General features: G+C 30.3%; 1 protein-coding gene across 1 annotated transcript in view; it reads right to left on the reverse strand.

Annotated features, from left to right (window-relative positions):
• The window catches only part of Dhc93AB (Dynein heavy chain at 93AB), a 253,302-nt gene that overhangs the window by 53,719 nt on the left and 186,372 nt on the right, over positions 1 to 13,211 (reverse strand). Inside the window, exons 53-58 of the mRNA XM_081751294.1 lie at positions 12,937 to 13,070; positions 10,769 to 10,897; positions 9,167 to 9,320; positions 4,502 to 4,644; positions 2,710 to 2,879; positions 1,028 to 1,166 (exon numbers count right to left, since the gene is read on the reverse strand). Coding sequence (XP_081607420.1) covers positions 1,028 to 1,166; positions 2,710 to 2,879; positions 4,502 to 4,644; positions 9,167 to 9,320; positions 10,769 to 10,897; positions 12,937 to 13,070 — 869 coding nt within the window. The remainder of the gene's footprint in view (positions 1 to 1,027; positions 1,167 to 2,709; positions 2,880 to 4,501; positions 4,645 to 9,166; positions 9,321 to 10,768; positions 10,898 to 12,936; positions 13,071 to 13,211) is intronic.

Below are 13,211 nucleotides of genomic sequence, written 5' to 3' on the forward strand. Positions count from 1 at the left end.
CTTTAGAGGTTATATTCTCTACGTGTTGTTTGAAAAGTAATTTACTGTCGAAAACAATGCCTAAATCTCTAATAGTATCCTGAAGAATACCGGAGTAAATGTATACATCAGAAAGACTACCTTTAAACCTAACAACAAACTTTCTTTGAGACAAGTATGATACTAACCAAGCAATAAATAAAATAGGAAGATCATAAGATTTTAATTTATAGATTAAAGTGTCATGTGGTAGTTTATCAAAGGCTTTAGAAAAATCAAAGTAGATTACATCAGTCGGCCCATTACTCTTAAGAATAGGAAAAGATCAACCATTCGTTGTGGTTGATCTATTTTTCATAAAACCATGTTGATATATAGTAATGTTAGGACAAACATGATTGTACAAATAGTTTTGTTATCAATTTATCAAAAACTTTGAGTATAATACTCAACAGAGAAATTGGTCTATAATCAGTTAAATTTTACCCATCAGTTTTAGGAATAGAAACAACAACAACCGTTTTCCAATGATCAGAGTAAACAGAAGTAAACAAACTCCAGTTAAACAAGGATGTTAAAACAGGAGCAATGATGGGCACAATGTCTTTCAATATGAAAACAGGTATACCATCTAAACTACCGGAAGAGTTGGTATTGAGACGGTTTATGGCCTTAGTCACTTCTCAGTTGTGATAATAGGATAGAAGGTTTTATTACCAGTTAAATTTAATAAGTCAATATTATGAAGAGAAGGACGCTTTTGATATATAGACTCAAATTATTATTATATAGAGGATAAATACGTAAGTTGTAAGATATCAACATCAGTATCGTTCAGAACAAACAAATAAACAAACAAAAAAATCGGCACTCGTCCTAGAGGCAACACAACTGTTAGAATATCTTTAAGAAAGAAAGTATCCCCCTATAACATAACCTAGAATCTCTTAGTAACTCACAGGAGATAAACACTAAAATTTATTTTTTGTTCTTAATAAGAATTGTAAAGTTGAGCTCTATCTGTTCAGTTTTGAGTATGATTACTTACTTGAATTGTCTTTAAATGAGGTAACCACAACTTATTGAGTAGATCTAATCTGTACTGTTTGGTAAAACACCCAACGTATGAAATGAAGGCTGTGATTAGAAGAACATCACCCGGTAGAGTTGTACCCTGTTGCATATAACTACAGAAAGAGAAAGAATCATTGTCATTAAAATTATTTTGTAAATTTTAGCAAAAAATCATTATATAAGTGTTTTTATAGATCAGCGTTATTTAATACAAGTACAATCATAAACGTAATTTCTAGCCATTAATTAACTGTACTACCATATATAAGCTCAAGAAACTTAACTACGATCATACATCAGATGGGGAGCAGTTTTCGGTCCTAAATTTCGATATGCTAATTGTACTGTAGTGAACATCCACAAAAATTCAAACTAGCCATTTGTGTTATAAGCATAAAAACAAAAAACTACTTAATATTATTCAAATTGTCTGGTTGAATTTAATGCTTAATTTTGTGTATTTTGCAGCCTGAAATTTTTATCTGAGAGATTGAATCAATATTAAAAGTATTTTTAAAAATCAAGTAAAATACTACTAATATATATCCATGAAAAAAAATAAAACTATTGTGATTAACTGTTCAAAGAAACTGAATGAGTTTTTATTATAGTATTTTATAAATCTAATTTTCAATAAAATTTATTAAATTATATGAACTGTTATAGCCAGGCTTGAAAGAAAATGAAGCATAACTCATATCCAACGTTCAAAGGTGAGAAGATAGGTAAGGAGGTATATTATCTAAAAGTAAGTGCAAAGCAATATCATGTCTAATTGGTTGTACAAATTAGGGTAACAAAAAGTTTTAAGTTTGAATTTGGTTGGGTTGATAAATATGCGATTGCCGAATTGTACTTCAATTCTATCATACATTACTGAAATTACAGCAATTGAAACGATCTATTTTATAACAAAAGAAACAAAGCGTATGAACTATATTGTAAGACGTGGCAGCTAATAATCAACAAATCTCAATAATAAAGAAGAAGGAATGGCAAAAAGAAAAAAAATCTTAAAAATAATTATGTCTTAATGTTTACTTTACATGTAAGGCATTATTATTTTCTTCCTCCAAATGTTATGTATATTCTAATGAATCATAAAAACATACATATTCAGAAAAAATGAACTGTTACTTTTATTTTGTAGAGTATGATTTGAAAATTCCAGGTAATGACTATTTTTTGGAATGGTCAAATGAAACTCTATCCATTTTCTATAAGTATAATAAACAATATGTCGATCCCTATCTCAGACTTCAATCCGAAATGAAAATAAACAATCATCATGTTTACAAAGGGAAGCACATGTAAAATAATTATTTTTTTAAGTGAGGGCCGGGGTGGTTCAGTGATAAAGTGTTCATATATGGTGCATGGGAGTCCCTAGTTTGATTCTAACTCGCGCCAAGTGGATTGTGCGGTGGGCATGTGCGTGAGTTTTCTCGGAGTTTTCCCATTTTCATCCACTTTCTTCATTCCACCATTTCATTCATTCTCATCATAATGCCTCTTTTACTAGTAGTCTTCATGGGATGTAAAACTGAAACATTTCATTTTATTTTTATTTTATTGGACAATACTGATCGAATATACTGATACACAAAACTTATATTAGCACTTAACCTTCCTGTTTTAATCATGTACAGAACCTACTTGTAGACAGCTTCAGCCCAACGAACGTTTTCTGCAGCAAGTCCGTTAACCAATCGATTTGCCAGAGCGATAGTGCGATTAGTTGCATCAGCCTCCTTTTGACATTTCAACTTGGCAGCAGTTGCTTGTTCAAAGTCTGCAGTCAATTTCGCCAATTGTTCTTCCAGAGACTTAAATAGAAGAACAAAAGAAATACAGTGACTAACAAAGAAGAGGAAGTCGAAATGTAGGCAAAGGGTTGTGATAATAATTTGGTAATTCAATTCATATGTTTTCTTCAGAAGTTAGAAACACTGGAGTTTGAGTGATAAAAAAACTATATTAAAAAGATATGTATATTTATTAGCAATAAATGTATACAGTAAAATTTAAATACATCATTTAACATACATGTATATAGTCCATGCTAATAGATATGTTCCCTTTATTAAATGTAAATGCTAACTATTAACAAGAGAAACAAAGATTATATTGCTTTGCTCGTATTCATAATGTATTCTCCAAAGAACTCTTCTTTTTGTGACTACATCAATAAGTCTAATACAAACAGCCATTAATACACCCATTTATTCTTCGTAAACTATAGCGTAATATATTCTGTTATCTTGCAATGAACTTCTTTCAAATGCTTCTATAATACAATAATGCTCTTATTCCTAATACACCTTACAGAACTCCAAGCAAAATCTATTCCTTCATATAAGTTCATTTTTACACTTCTCAACATGTACGTTAAATCTGATTAATTTCTCAAATTTAACTGTCATGCAAGCAGCAAGTGTCCCTACTTAAGTGTAAGTACTGTTGAAACCTGCTACCATTCAACTTCTGAAGGCATTTTTATCTCATCTACTTAACGATTAGTTAAAAAAATAACGAAGTTTGGTAACCTGTTTCATTCTTTTATTAAAATAAGTAGTGCTTTAAAAAAACAAAATAAAGAGTAAAATAAATTGTTATCAACCAATGTTACTTATCTCTATTATTTGTTTATTTATTTTTGAGAATTCAGAAATTGCGTATAATTGCATTTTTTGTGTCTTTGCCAATATGGATTAAAATTATATGAGGTTATTTCACTAATTAAAAGCATAATACTTTTATTTATGTTATCGTTAAAATAAAGCTTTCTTTTCGTAAGAATTGGCTTTAGTTTATTGTTACTGAAACAGATTTACAAATGCAATAATCAATATGAAACATTAAGAACATTATTAAAATACATGTAATAAATCTTAATTTATGATACAACTATATTGAATAACGGATTCCTCTGTAAAATGTCTGAATGAATGAGTTGTTTTCGGGGTAATTTCTGAAACTTTAATGAATAATTATTAAATTAAAGTCAGGGAATTGCTCAATTCGTTTAGATATTTTTCAGTGAAAAGTTTCAGAGGAAATGTACTGTTGAATGTGAATGTGCAAAGCTATTATTATTATTATTATTATTATTATTATTATTATTGATTTTTTAAAGTCCATTAGACTTTTGTGTACTAATCCAAAATGTAATTGAAAGAAGGTAACTAACATAATACAATCTTATGAAATTAAGTAATCTTTTTATTTTGATTTTATAATGTAATCGAAGCTTAATTATAATAATTCATAAGAAATATTATTTCCTATTATCTGTGCTTAAAATAATTCATAATTATATGTATTTCTTCAGAAACTATCCCAGTCCACAGTTCAGCACTTTAGTGCTTTTTAATCAACTCAAACCTAGTGAGAATTTCTGTTTTTTTTTTTTTTAATTTAAAAAAAATATAAATAAATTTTTACTTACTGCAATTTTTCCTTTTATAACGCTCAGCTTTTCTTGTGCAGCTGCTAGTTCAGCATTAGCTTGCTCTAGAGCTCTTCTCTTGGGCTCCACGTCACAATATACTTCGTAGAATTTAATAATATTTATAACCCAGGCACACAATCCTATATTGTGAAGAAGAATATGATGCTACAGAAGACTGATAACAAGGAAGAACCTATACTCAATATTTTTCTTTATTCGTTATTATTATTATTTTATGTTCTGTACACTACCTGATATACTATACAGGTAAGAAGTGCACTTCAACCAGTTGAGACCGTATTTATGGGAATAGAACCATCATAATCAATAACAATAATGTTGAGAAAATCAATATATGTTATTAGAAAATCAATAGAGAAATGTTAACACAAATAGAAAAGAACGAACGAAGAAAATAAAAAAGTAAATTAATAGAGAAAGATACAAGTTGCTGCTCCCTGAGAAAGCATATAAAAATATAATTTTGCAGGCTATAATATATGGATATGAAAGATGGACAGTAACTCATAAAGAAACAACGCTTTGAGAAAAATACCTGAAAGGTATAACAAAATACTTTGGATTGAGTAATAATTACCTGTACCTTGGGCAGAAAGTGCTCATACATGTGCACTATACTTAGTAGAATGTTAATTTCATATTAACAAAAGAAGAATGTTTTTAAGATATGTAAGATATTATTATGGGATAGTTGTTGCTATGTACATGTTTATGGATACCTAGTCAGCAAGTTTGTGTGCTTGACAGTTTTAAGGAAAAGATATTATAAAATATATCAACTAATAAACCATTTTTAACACCGTTCACCGACTTTATGATTCTAATAGTAAAGGTGAGAATAATAATATATAATTATAATTATTGAAGCTAATTTTTACAGGCAAAGAAATACTACCACTCGAAATTTGTATATCTTACTTAGCCGAACCAGGTTAACGACTATTCTTGATAAGTCGTTGTAAAAATTTTGGTGCCTTCATACCGGGAATAGTTAAAAATTTTGGTTTACCTCACCCGGGATATACTGTAAATTCTCATCCCGAAGCATAGTAGGAGTGAATTTACTTTTTTTTAGTTAATGAATACAAATTTGACCGTATTGAGAAGTGGTAGAATAATTGTAAGAAAAATGGTCAACGAAACAACGGAGCATGAATCAAATAATAGTGACAACGGTGAAACTAGTGTAACACCAGGATTGACATCGGAAGACCGAATCTTGTTAGCTTTACAGCGACAATTGATTCAGACGTCTACCGGGATAAAGCAGACCATAGAACAGAAGTCTGACGAATCTAACAAGCAATATGAAGAATTAAGTAGACGAATGGAACAGAAGTTTGACGAATCTAACAAGCAATATGAAGAATTAAGTAGACGGATAGAACAGAAGTCAGATGAAACGAGACAGACAATTGTCCAGGTGGTGAATGACATATCCTCACAGTTCGAGGAAAAGTTAAAAAGGATATCCGATGATTGTCAGGAGAAGCACAATCACCAAAACCAAGAAATCAGTGCTGTAAAAAAAGATTTAGAAGTAATAGAATCTTCCGTCCAACAGCAAAAGATCCAGGTCATCAACAATTCTAACAACATACGTGTAAATACGCAATTGTTAGCTACTATACAGGAAGAGATTAGAACGCTACAGGTTAAGAACAACACATACCGTAATAACTTGGGTAGTGATCGCTTGGAGTTTCCCCACTCACCAGTGATGAACTCACCTTCGCCGGGGTCTGATGAGGATATTATATTGGACGAAATACATCCGAAGAGTACAGATGGGCGAAACATAGATGGTGTAACAACACATCACGTAATGGATAGGAACTATCACTCAACAAGTACACGGAATGATAAAAGGAAGGTAAAATTAAGTGTTAAGATGAGTGAAATACGAGCTATGAGTAAATTCAGTGGTAAGTGTAACGAGAATGCTACTTCTTTCTTAGAGAAATTCCAGGATGAGTGCAATATTATGTGTATAGATAGATCACAATATATGAAATTAATCCCTCATGTATTACTCCCACCTTGTTCATTATGGTTTAAAGCAGTACGTGATCACATCAGTACTTATGAAGAATTCAAAGCGGCACTAATCGCAAATTATGAAAATGACTTTTTGCTTGCGAATAGAGATGCCACCATTAGAAATCAACACTTCAATCCTCGATTGCATAAATCTGTTGTAGAGTTTGTTGTAAATACATACAACGAATTAAAGGTCGTTAATCCATTGCAATCGGAATCGAGAATAATAGCATCGATTCGAAATTTGCTTCCATTTAAGTTACAACAGATCTTATTTTCCACCCAGTGTATGAGTTTCAACCATTTATTAATGCTTGTCCAATGCTATGAAACTCAATACCATGCTATGAATCAACAAGCCGGAATGGGTAAAAATAAGAATAATTCAGATCATTTTGTGCCAGTTCGGAATTTAGATATCCGAAGTGTGAATAATACGAAACCTAATCTAAGCCGAGTATATTCTAGCAATCAAAACGCGCAAAATAGGCAAAGTTATGTAGGGAATCCGCCTAACCTAACTAATCATGGTAATCATGATGTCAGATCACCCAACAGCAGTAGATATAAAAACAATCGAAGTACTGAGCGAAATTACAGGAATACAACGAACTACGTGGATAGACGTAATTGGAGAACAAGAGATGGCATTTCATATCAAACTCAGAATCATGATGAAATACATGTACAAAATAGTACGGAACCTAATCATGATTGCGCAGTACAATGTACTTTATTAGAATCGTATGCAAGTACGAATGTAACCTGATTACCGTTAATGAAATTTGGTTAAACCCATATCAGCTATAGATTTTCATGAACATTTATTTTATTTTTATTCAATTTAATTCTCTTTAATTCTCATTAATCAATGATAATTCTCAAATGTTTTTAATATATATAAGAATTATAATTTAATTCATAAATGATTAAAAGCAAAGATTATTTATATTAGATTGATTTGTGTTGAAAACTTAAATTGTCAAAGATTATGTTAATAATAAGATTTATTCTATAAAACTAATTATTCAACGACTCTCTTGAATGAGATTCTTCTATGTTTTGATACCTTAGGAATCCAATGTTTATTTTAAAACATCTAACTTATTTATTATATAATGCGCCCTGACTATTTGTAACTCATATTTGTCCTTTACGATTTTTGAATTCGCACCCTTCAACGATTAATTAAATGAGCGACGATATTTTTAATAAGAAAATATAATAATAATATAGTGAATAATAATGAAATAAATATAATTATTGTAATAAAAGATAAGTATTGATGAAGTGTAAGATTTGTTAAAAATATATATGTGAAATGTAATGAAGAGATATACGAGGTGCGATCAAAATGTGATGGACATATGCAATGTAAGAACACTATTGTAAACGGACCAGTGGTTCTTGAAGATAAAAGCCAAGCTTACTCATGACTTTTATATTCAGTCCAATTGTCGGGCGACATTTTATATAACAAAATACTTTGGATTGAGTAATAATTACCTGTACCTTGGGCAGAAAGTGCTCATACATGTGCACTATACTTAGTAGAATGTTAATTTCATATTAACAAAAGAAGAATGTTTTTAAGATATGTAAGATATTATTATGGGATAGTTGTTGCTATGTACATGTTTATGGATACCTAGTCAGCAAGTTTGTGTGCTTGACAGTTTTAAGGAAAAGATATTATAAAATATATCAACTAATAAACCATTTTTAACACCGTTCACCGACTTTATGATTCTAATAGTAAAGGTGAGAATAATAATATATAATTATAATTATTGAAGCTAATTTTTACAGGCAAAGAAATACTACCACTCGAAATTTGTATATCTTACTTAGCCGAACCAGGTTAACGACTATCCAGTGATAAGTCGTTGTTAAAAAGGAAAAGAGATAACAGACATGAATGGAAAAAAAAATTACATAACGTGGAGCTTCATACTGGGTACGCGCATTGAGTTTATATACTTTTAATAACATCGTCTAAAATCTATGCTGCGTGTTACCGAAAATCGAAAGAACAATAACGACAAGATGTCTAAGAAGAGCGGAACACGTCATTTGTAAGATAAATACATGTAGGTCGTATATGCATAGGAACGATTTTCCAACGGCATTCCAGGTCTTTCATAAGCTTCTGCAGTACTAATACTAATATGGAAATGCTAAGTGGAAAGACAAAAATTACGCAAGTTGATAATGACCATAGTGTAGATAGTTTTAAAGCAAGATAGTTACAATTGATCATGTTATTGTGGGATGGAAGCCTAAAAGCTCTCCAATACACTAAGTACCATCATGTGTTCCGTGATTCAATTAGTCCTTACCTGTTTGAGCCACTTAAATAAGTTTTTCTCATGGTGAAGATCGTTTTATATTATCATATTATTGAAGAATAGATTGAAGAACTTTCCTATACACTTAGCATTATAAGATTTGAATACATTTCCATCCAGTTCTGATAGAACTTGACAGAAACTGTTTGAGCCACTTCAACCGAACTCTATGCTAATAGTGATAAGTAGATATTTGTCAATCCTAAGTGCGTTCATCTCTTCATTACGACTATACACTTCGCTCAAAACTTACCTGCAGCAGCTGCTGATTTACTTCTCACAAATTCTGGTTCAAATTCAGCGTTCTTCAAATACGGTTGAATCGCTTTTATAATTTCTGGATGAATGTTCTCTTTGTCGTAGTTGATTAAAGCATCCAGAAATTGGTCGACTTTTGCCATTACAATCTGAAATAACACATTGTGTATATATAATCATTTAGAAAATTCTGAGTACTTAAATATGAAATCTTGTGTAACTTATGAGAATGTGTATTTATATTACTATCAAAGATCAATTACTCACAATTTGTAGAAGAGTAGCTATTAATTCAAACCAGTATTTGTTAATATTATATAGCGGCATATAATGTAAATGTTATGCATAACGTTTCTCAGATAACTTCCACTGATGGTGATCGGTTTTCGGATGTGTGAAAAACTTATTCAGGTTCGTATTTAAAAGAAAACATCATTTTCTTGACATATGAAGATTTTATATGCTGAAAGCTGTTGTCAGTTCTCTTGTTTTGCAGTACATCGCTGACGAATATACTCTGAAGATTGAAGATTGTTTTACTCTTTTCCTGTAGTAGTACGTAAAGGAATATAAATGGATGAAGAACAAATAGCGGACATTGTAACAGTTTATCAAATAAAAATAATAATAAATATGTTTATCACTTTTCCACATTATATTTCTGTTGTAATTTTTTTCACATGTAATTTGTTTGAAGTAATATTATGACAATTCCATCCAACGATTTTTATTCAACTTAAAATTAAAAAAAAAAGTTGAGAGGTTTATTTGGCATGCATTTTACGTGCCGACCTTTTTTCATACGTACATCTTTTAAAAGTGAACTAAGCTGGAATTTGTATAGCTATATAAAGCCAAGCGGAAGTATTAAGACTACACCCTTCAATTATGCTTCGTCGAAAGTATGAACTTTTAATCCACCAAAATTGATTAGTATAAATACAGAAAAATATTTAAGTACTTTATACTTATAAGATTTACTCATTGGCATTTCAATAAATGGCATATTACTGTGCTAAATAATTACATAAATTTGGGATACTTCGTTTACTAGAAGATAAATTTCTAATCTCCAAATTGAATTAATTCGATTGTTTGAAGTTAGCCATATTTGGATTGTTACAATTTCCTTGTCATTTTTGCTTAAGTTGTGGAAGTCTGACATTGCGTAACCCAAGCATAACACAACATAGATATGAAAAAAAGTTCAAATTTTAGATTCCGTAATTGCCTAACTCGCGATTAATTTAAATATTTTAATCTTTACTTGCTGTACCTGAATAAACATACAATCAAATTTATGTTTTATATATCATAGGCCCGAATTCTGATTCGTTTCTAGATCCTTCTACCTTATTCCTTACAGTATGCAAAAGTTCCAATCAACTCATCACTGAAATAAAGATTAACCAAAGTTTATTTCTGTCAGTCGGCGACCAGTCAAATGTCTTCTTCTACATTATTACGCTATTGGTTGGTAGTTATGGAGATGTATTTATAGCTGAATAAAGGCTCCATTACAGGAGAAGGAAAAGATCTTACCATTGTACAAGTTATATGCAATTTATTTCATTCAAATAATAAACCAAAAGGTTACCTTAGCAGCTTTCCAGCTTCTGTCCTTTGGTATTTTGCCATTCGGTGCGAGAAGAACCATTACTGCTGCAGTTACATTTGTAACTGCACCCGGAGGAGAACCAAATGACTTCAATTCCGTAAGGTTTGCCTGAAAGCCCAAACTAATTATTTTAAAACAACTGGGTTAAAATACTTCATGTAGTTGCAGTGTAATGAGATAAAATATTAATTATAATCACATTTATTTAAATTTTATTATGCAACATAGCGGAACAATATACAATGTTATTTCTTACAGAATATTATACGTAACAAGTATTTTAAACTTAATGTTTCCCTTGAAGGAAGATTTCTTGCAATTTTTCATGCTAGGACTGTGAGCAGTAATACGATAAAGAGATGCTTCATGCGGTTTTTAATGGTAAACATCTTTTGTTTTTTTCTTCGTAATTTGTGTAACTGTCTGTTTTTGTTTCATTTTTTTAAATTAACAAATTACAAAAGGAGGCAATTAGGTCCTAGTAACTCCTTCAGGTTCACTGAGTTTCTTATATATTTATTCGTTAAGTTTTACTCACACTTTCCATATGTAACATTTTTCGTATGAATTTTTTAAAATATTCTTCCAGTACAATACATTCACGATTTCTTGATATCTAGAAACATAAACCAATAAATATGTCTATTTAAAACCGCGCGTTTCTGCACTATAAACTGATGAAGACGATACTACAAATACCAAACACTAGAAATGGAATATTATTTTTAAAAAAATTCAATGCGCTTAGAGACTATATTTGAAAAGTTTAGAATTCATATTCAGAAAAGAAATATGAGCTTAATCTAATATAATTTGGTTAATTTGAATTTATCCATTAGCGTACTTCGATGAAAAAAGCAATATAAAAGAAAGAAAAGTAAATGAGTGAATTACATAAAAAAGAAACATTCGTTTGAGTTGAAAATCAAAACACAAGTATATAGTATTTGAACTTTAAATACACTTTTCAATGAGTATCAGCAATATCAAATAGTTTGCATGATTTTCTACACTTATGTGCTATTTACTTAGTAGCTTCTTTAGTATAAAGTTATTGCACTAACGAAGCCTCCAAGTAAAAATGCTTCAGACATAAGACAAATATAAGTTTTGGAATACAGGAAATTGATTACGTAAATTTTACTAGCCCTTAGGACATATACATATATATATGTATGGTAGGTTATAATTGGTTCTACTTTCTACACAGTTTTCAATTACATACATAACCATTTAGATACTTTCCAACACAGCAAAACAATCGTTTCTCTAAAAGTTCTTAGGTTGTGTATGTAATTAAAATTGATTTTATTAGCATGTACTGGTACTTTCTAGTTAGTCTGTTGTAAATTTTAAGTTCCAAATGAGTCTGGTTGATTTGATTAAGGTAGTGAATGGATTGATTAAAAATTATTATTTACGAAAAAAAATCCGAATGAAGAATCGTTAACTTGATTTGTATATATTTTCTCTTCTCAGCATTATGTTCACAGAATTAATATAACTAATGTAAAATATAATTCATCATATTTATCATCTGAATAGTATAGTGGCGTACGCAAGGGGGCAATTCGTCTTTTAACTCCCTTTGAGAAGTTATAATGTAAAAATACGGTAAACATTTACTATATTAAGATATGTGTAATACGTATGTATATGTATATTAAGATATTTATTTAAATACCTGAAATTATATGAAATTGAGAGCTTGAACCCTCTTTGACGAATTTCTGCGTGCGCCACTGGGATTCTAGATAATGTTTATATTTAAAAGTGTTCAATTAATAATAATAGTTCTTGTTTTTGTTGTACATTGTGATACTTTTTGAGTTTGGAGTAATAATTTTAAGAAACTTCAACAGTTTTAATATTAGAAACCGCAACATTTCTTTGACGCTTTTGTGTATTTGTTTTTTTGTTTCCGATTAGGTTGTGTGTTTGTCCCATTTAACTAATTTACATTCTCTTTCCTTTACTACTATTCCCGATAACATCCTCACATAGTGAGGAAATATAAATTCAATTAATTAAATCTTTTTTTCTCTCTCTCTGAAATGTTAATTGACATTTCTTCTCTAAAAACAAAATGTTATAGTACGTATATGTATCTATCATTATTGATGGCATAGCAGAAGAAAATAACTTACTTTATTTAAGGTATTAAGAGCTTCCTGAGCTGCAATCAGAGCTGGTTCAGCTTTGACCAAATCTTGTTCACAATCCTGCTGTTTTTTACTCACTTCAGCTGCGATGATGGCCACTTTCTTCTCCTCTTCGTCAGCTGTAAGAAATACGTCCTATTCATTATAGAGTTCATTATACAATAATAGTGCAAGTACCAGTAATAAAATAGTTAAAACTATAACTCCTTGTCACGAAATTGGACCAGTCAATCAGATAACGATGTGTCCATTCTAAAATA

Source organism: Thermobia domestica, chromosome 3 (genome assembly GCF_964235325.1).
Source record: "Thermobia domestica chromosome 3, izTheDome1.hap1.1, whole genome shotgun sequence".
Lineage (NCBI taxonomy): Eukaryota > Metazoa > Arthropoda > Insecta > Zygentoma > Lepismatidae > Thermobia > Thermobia domestica.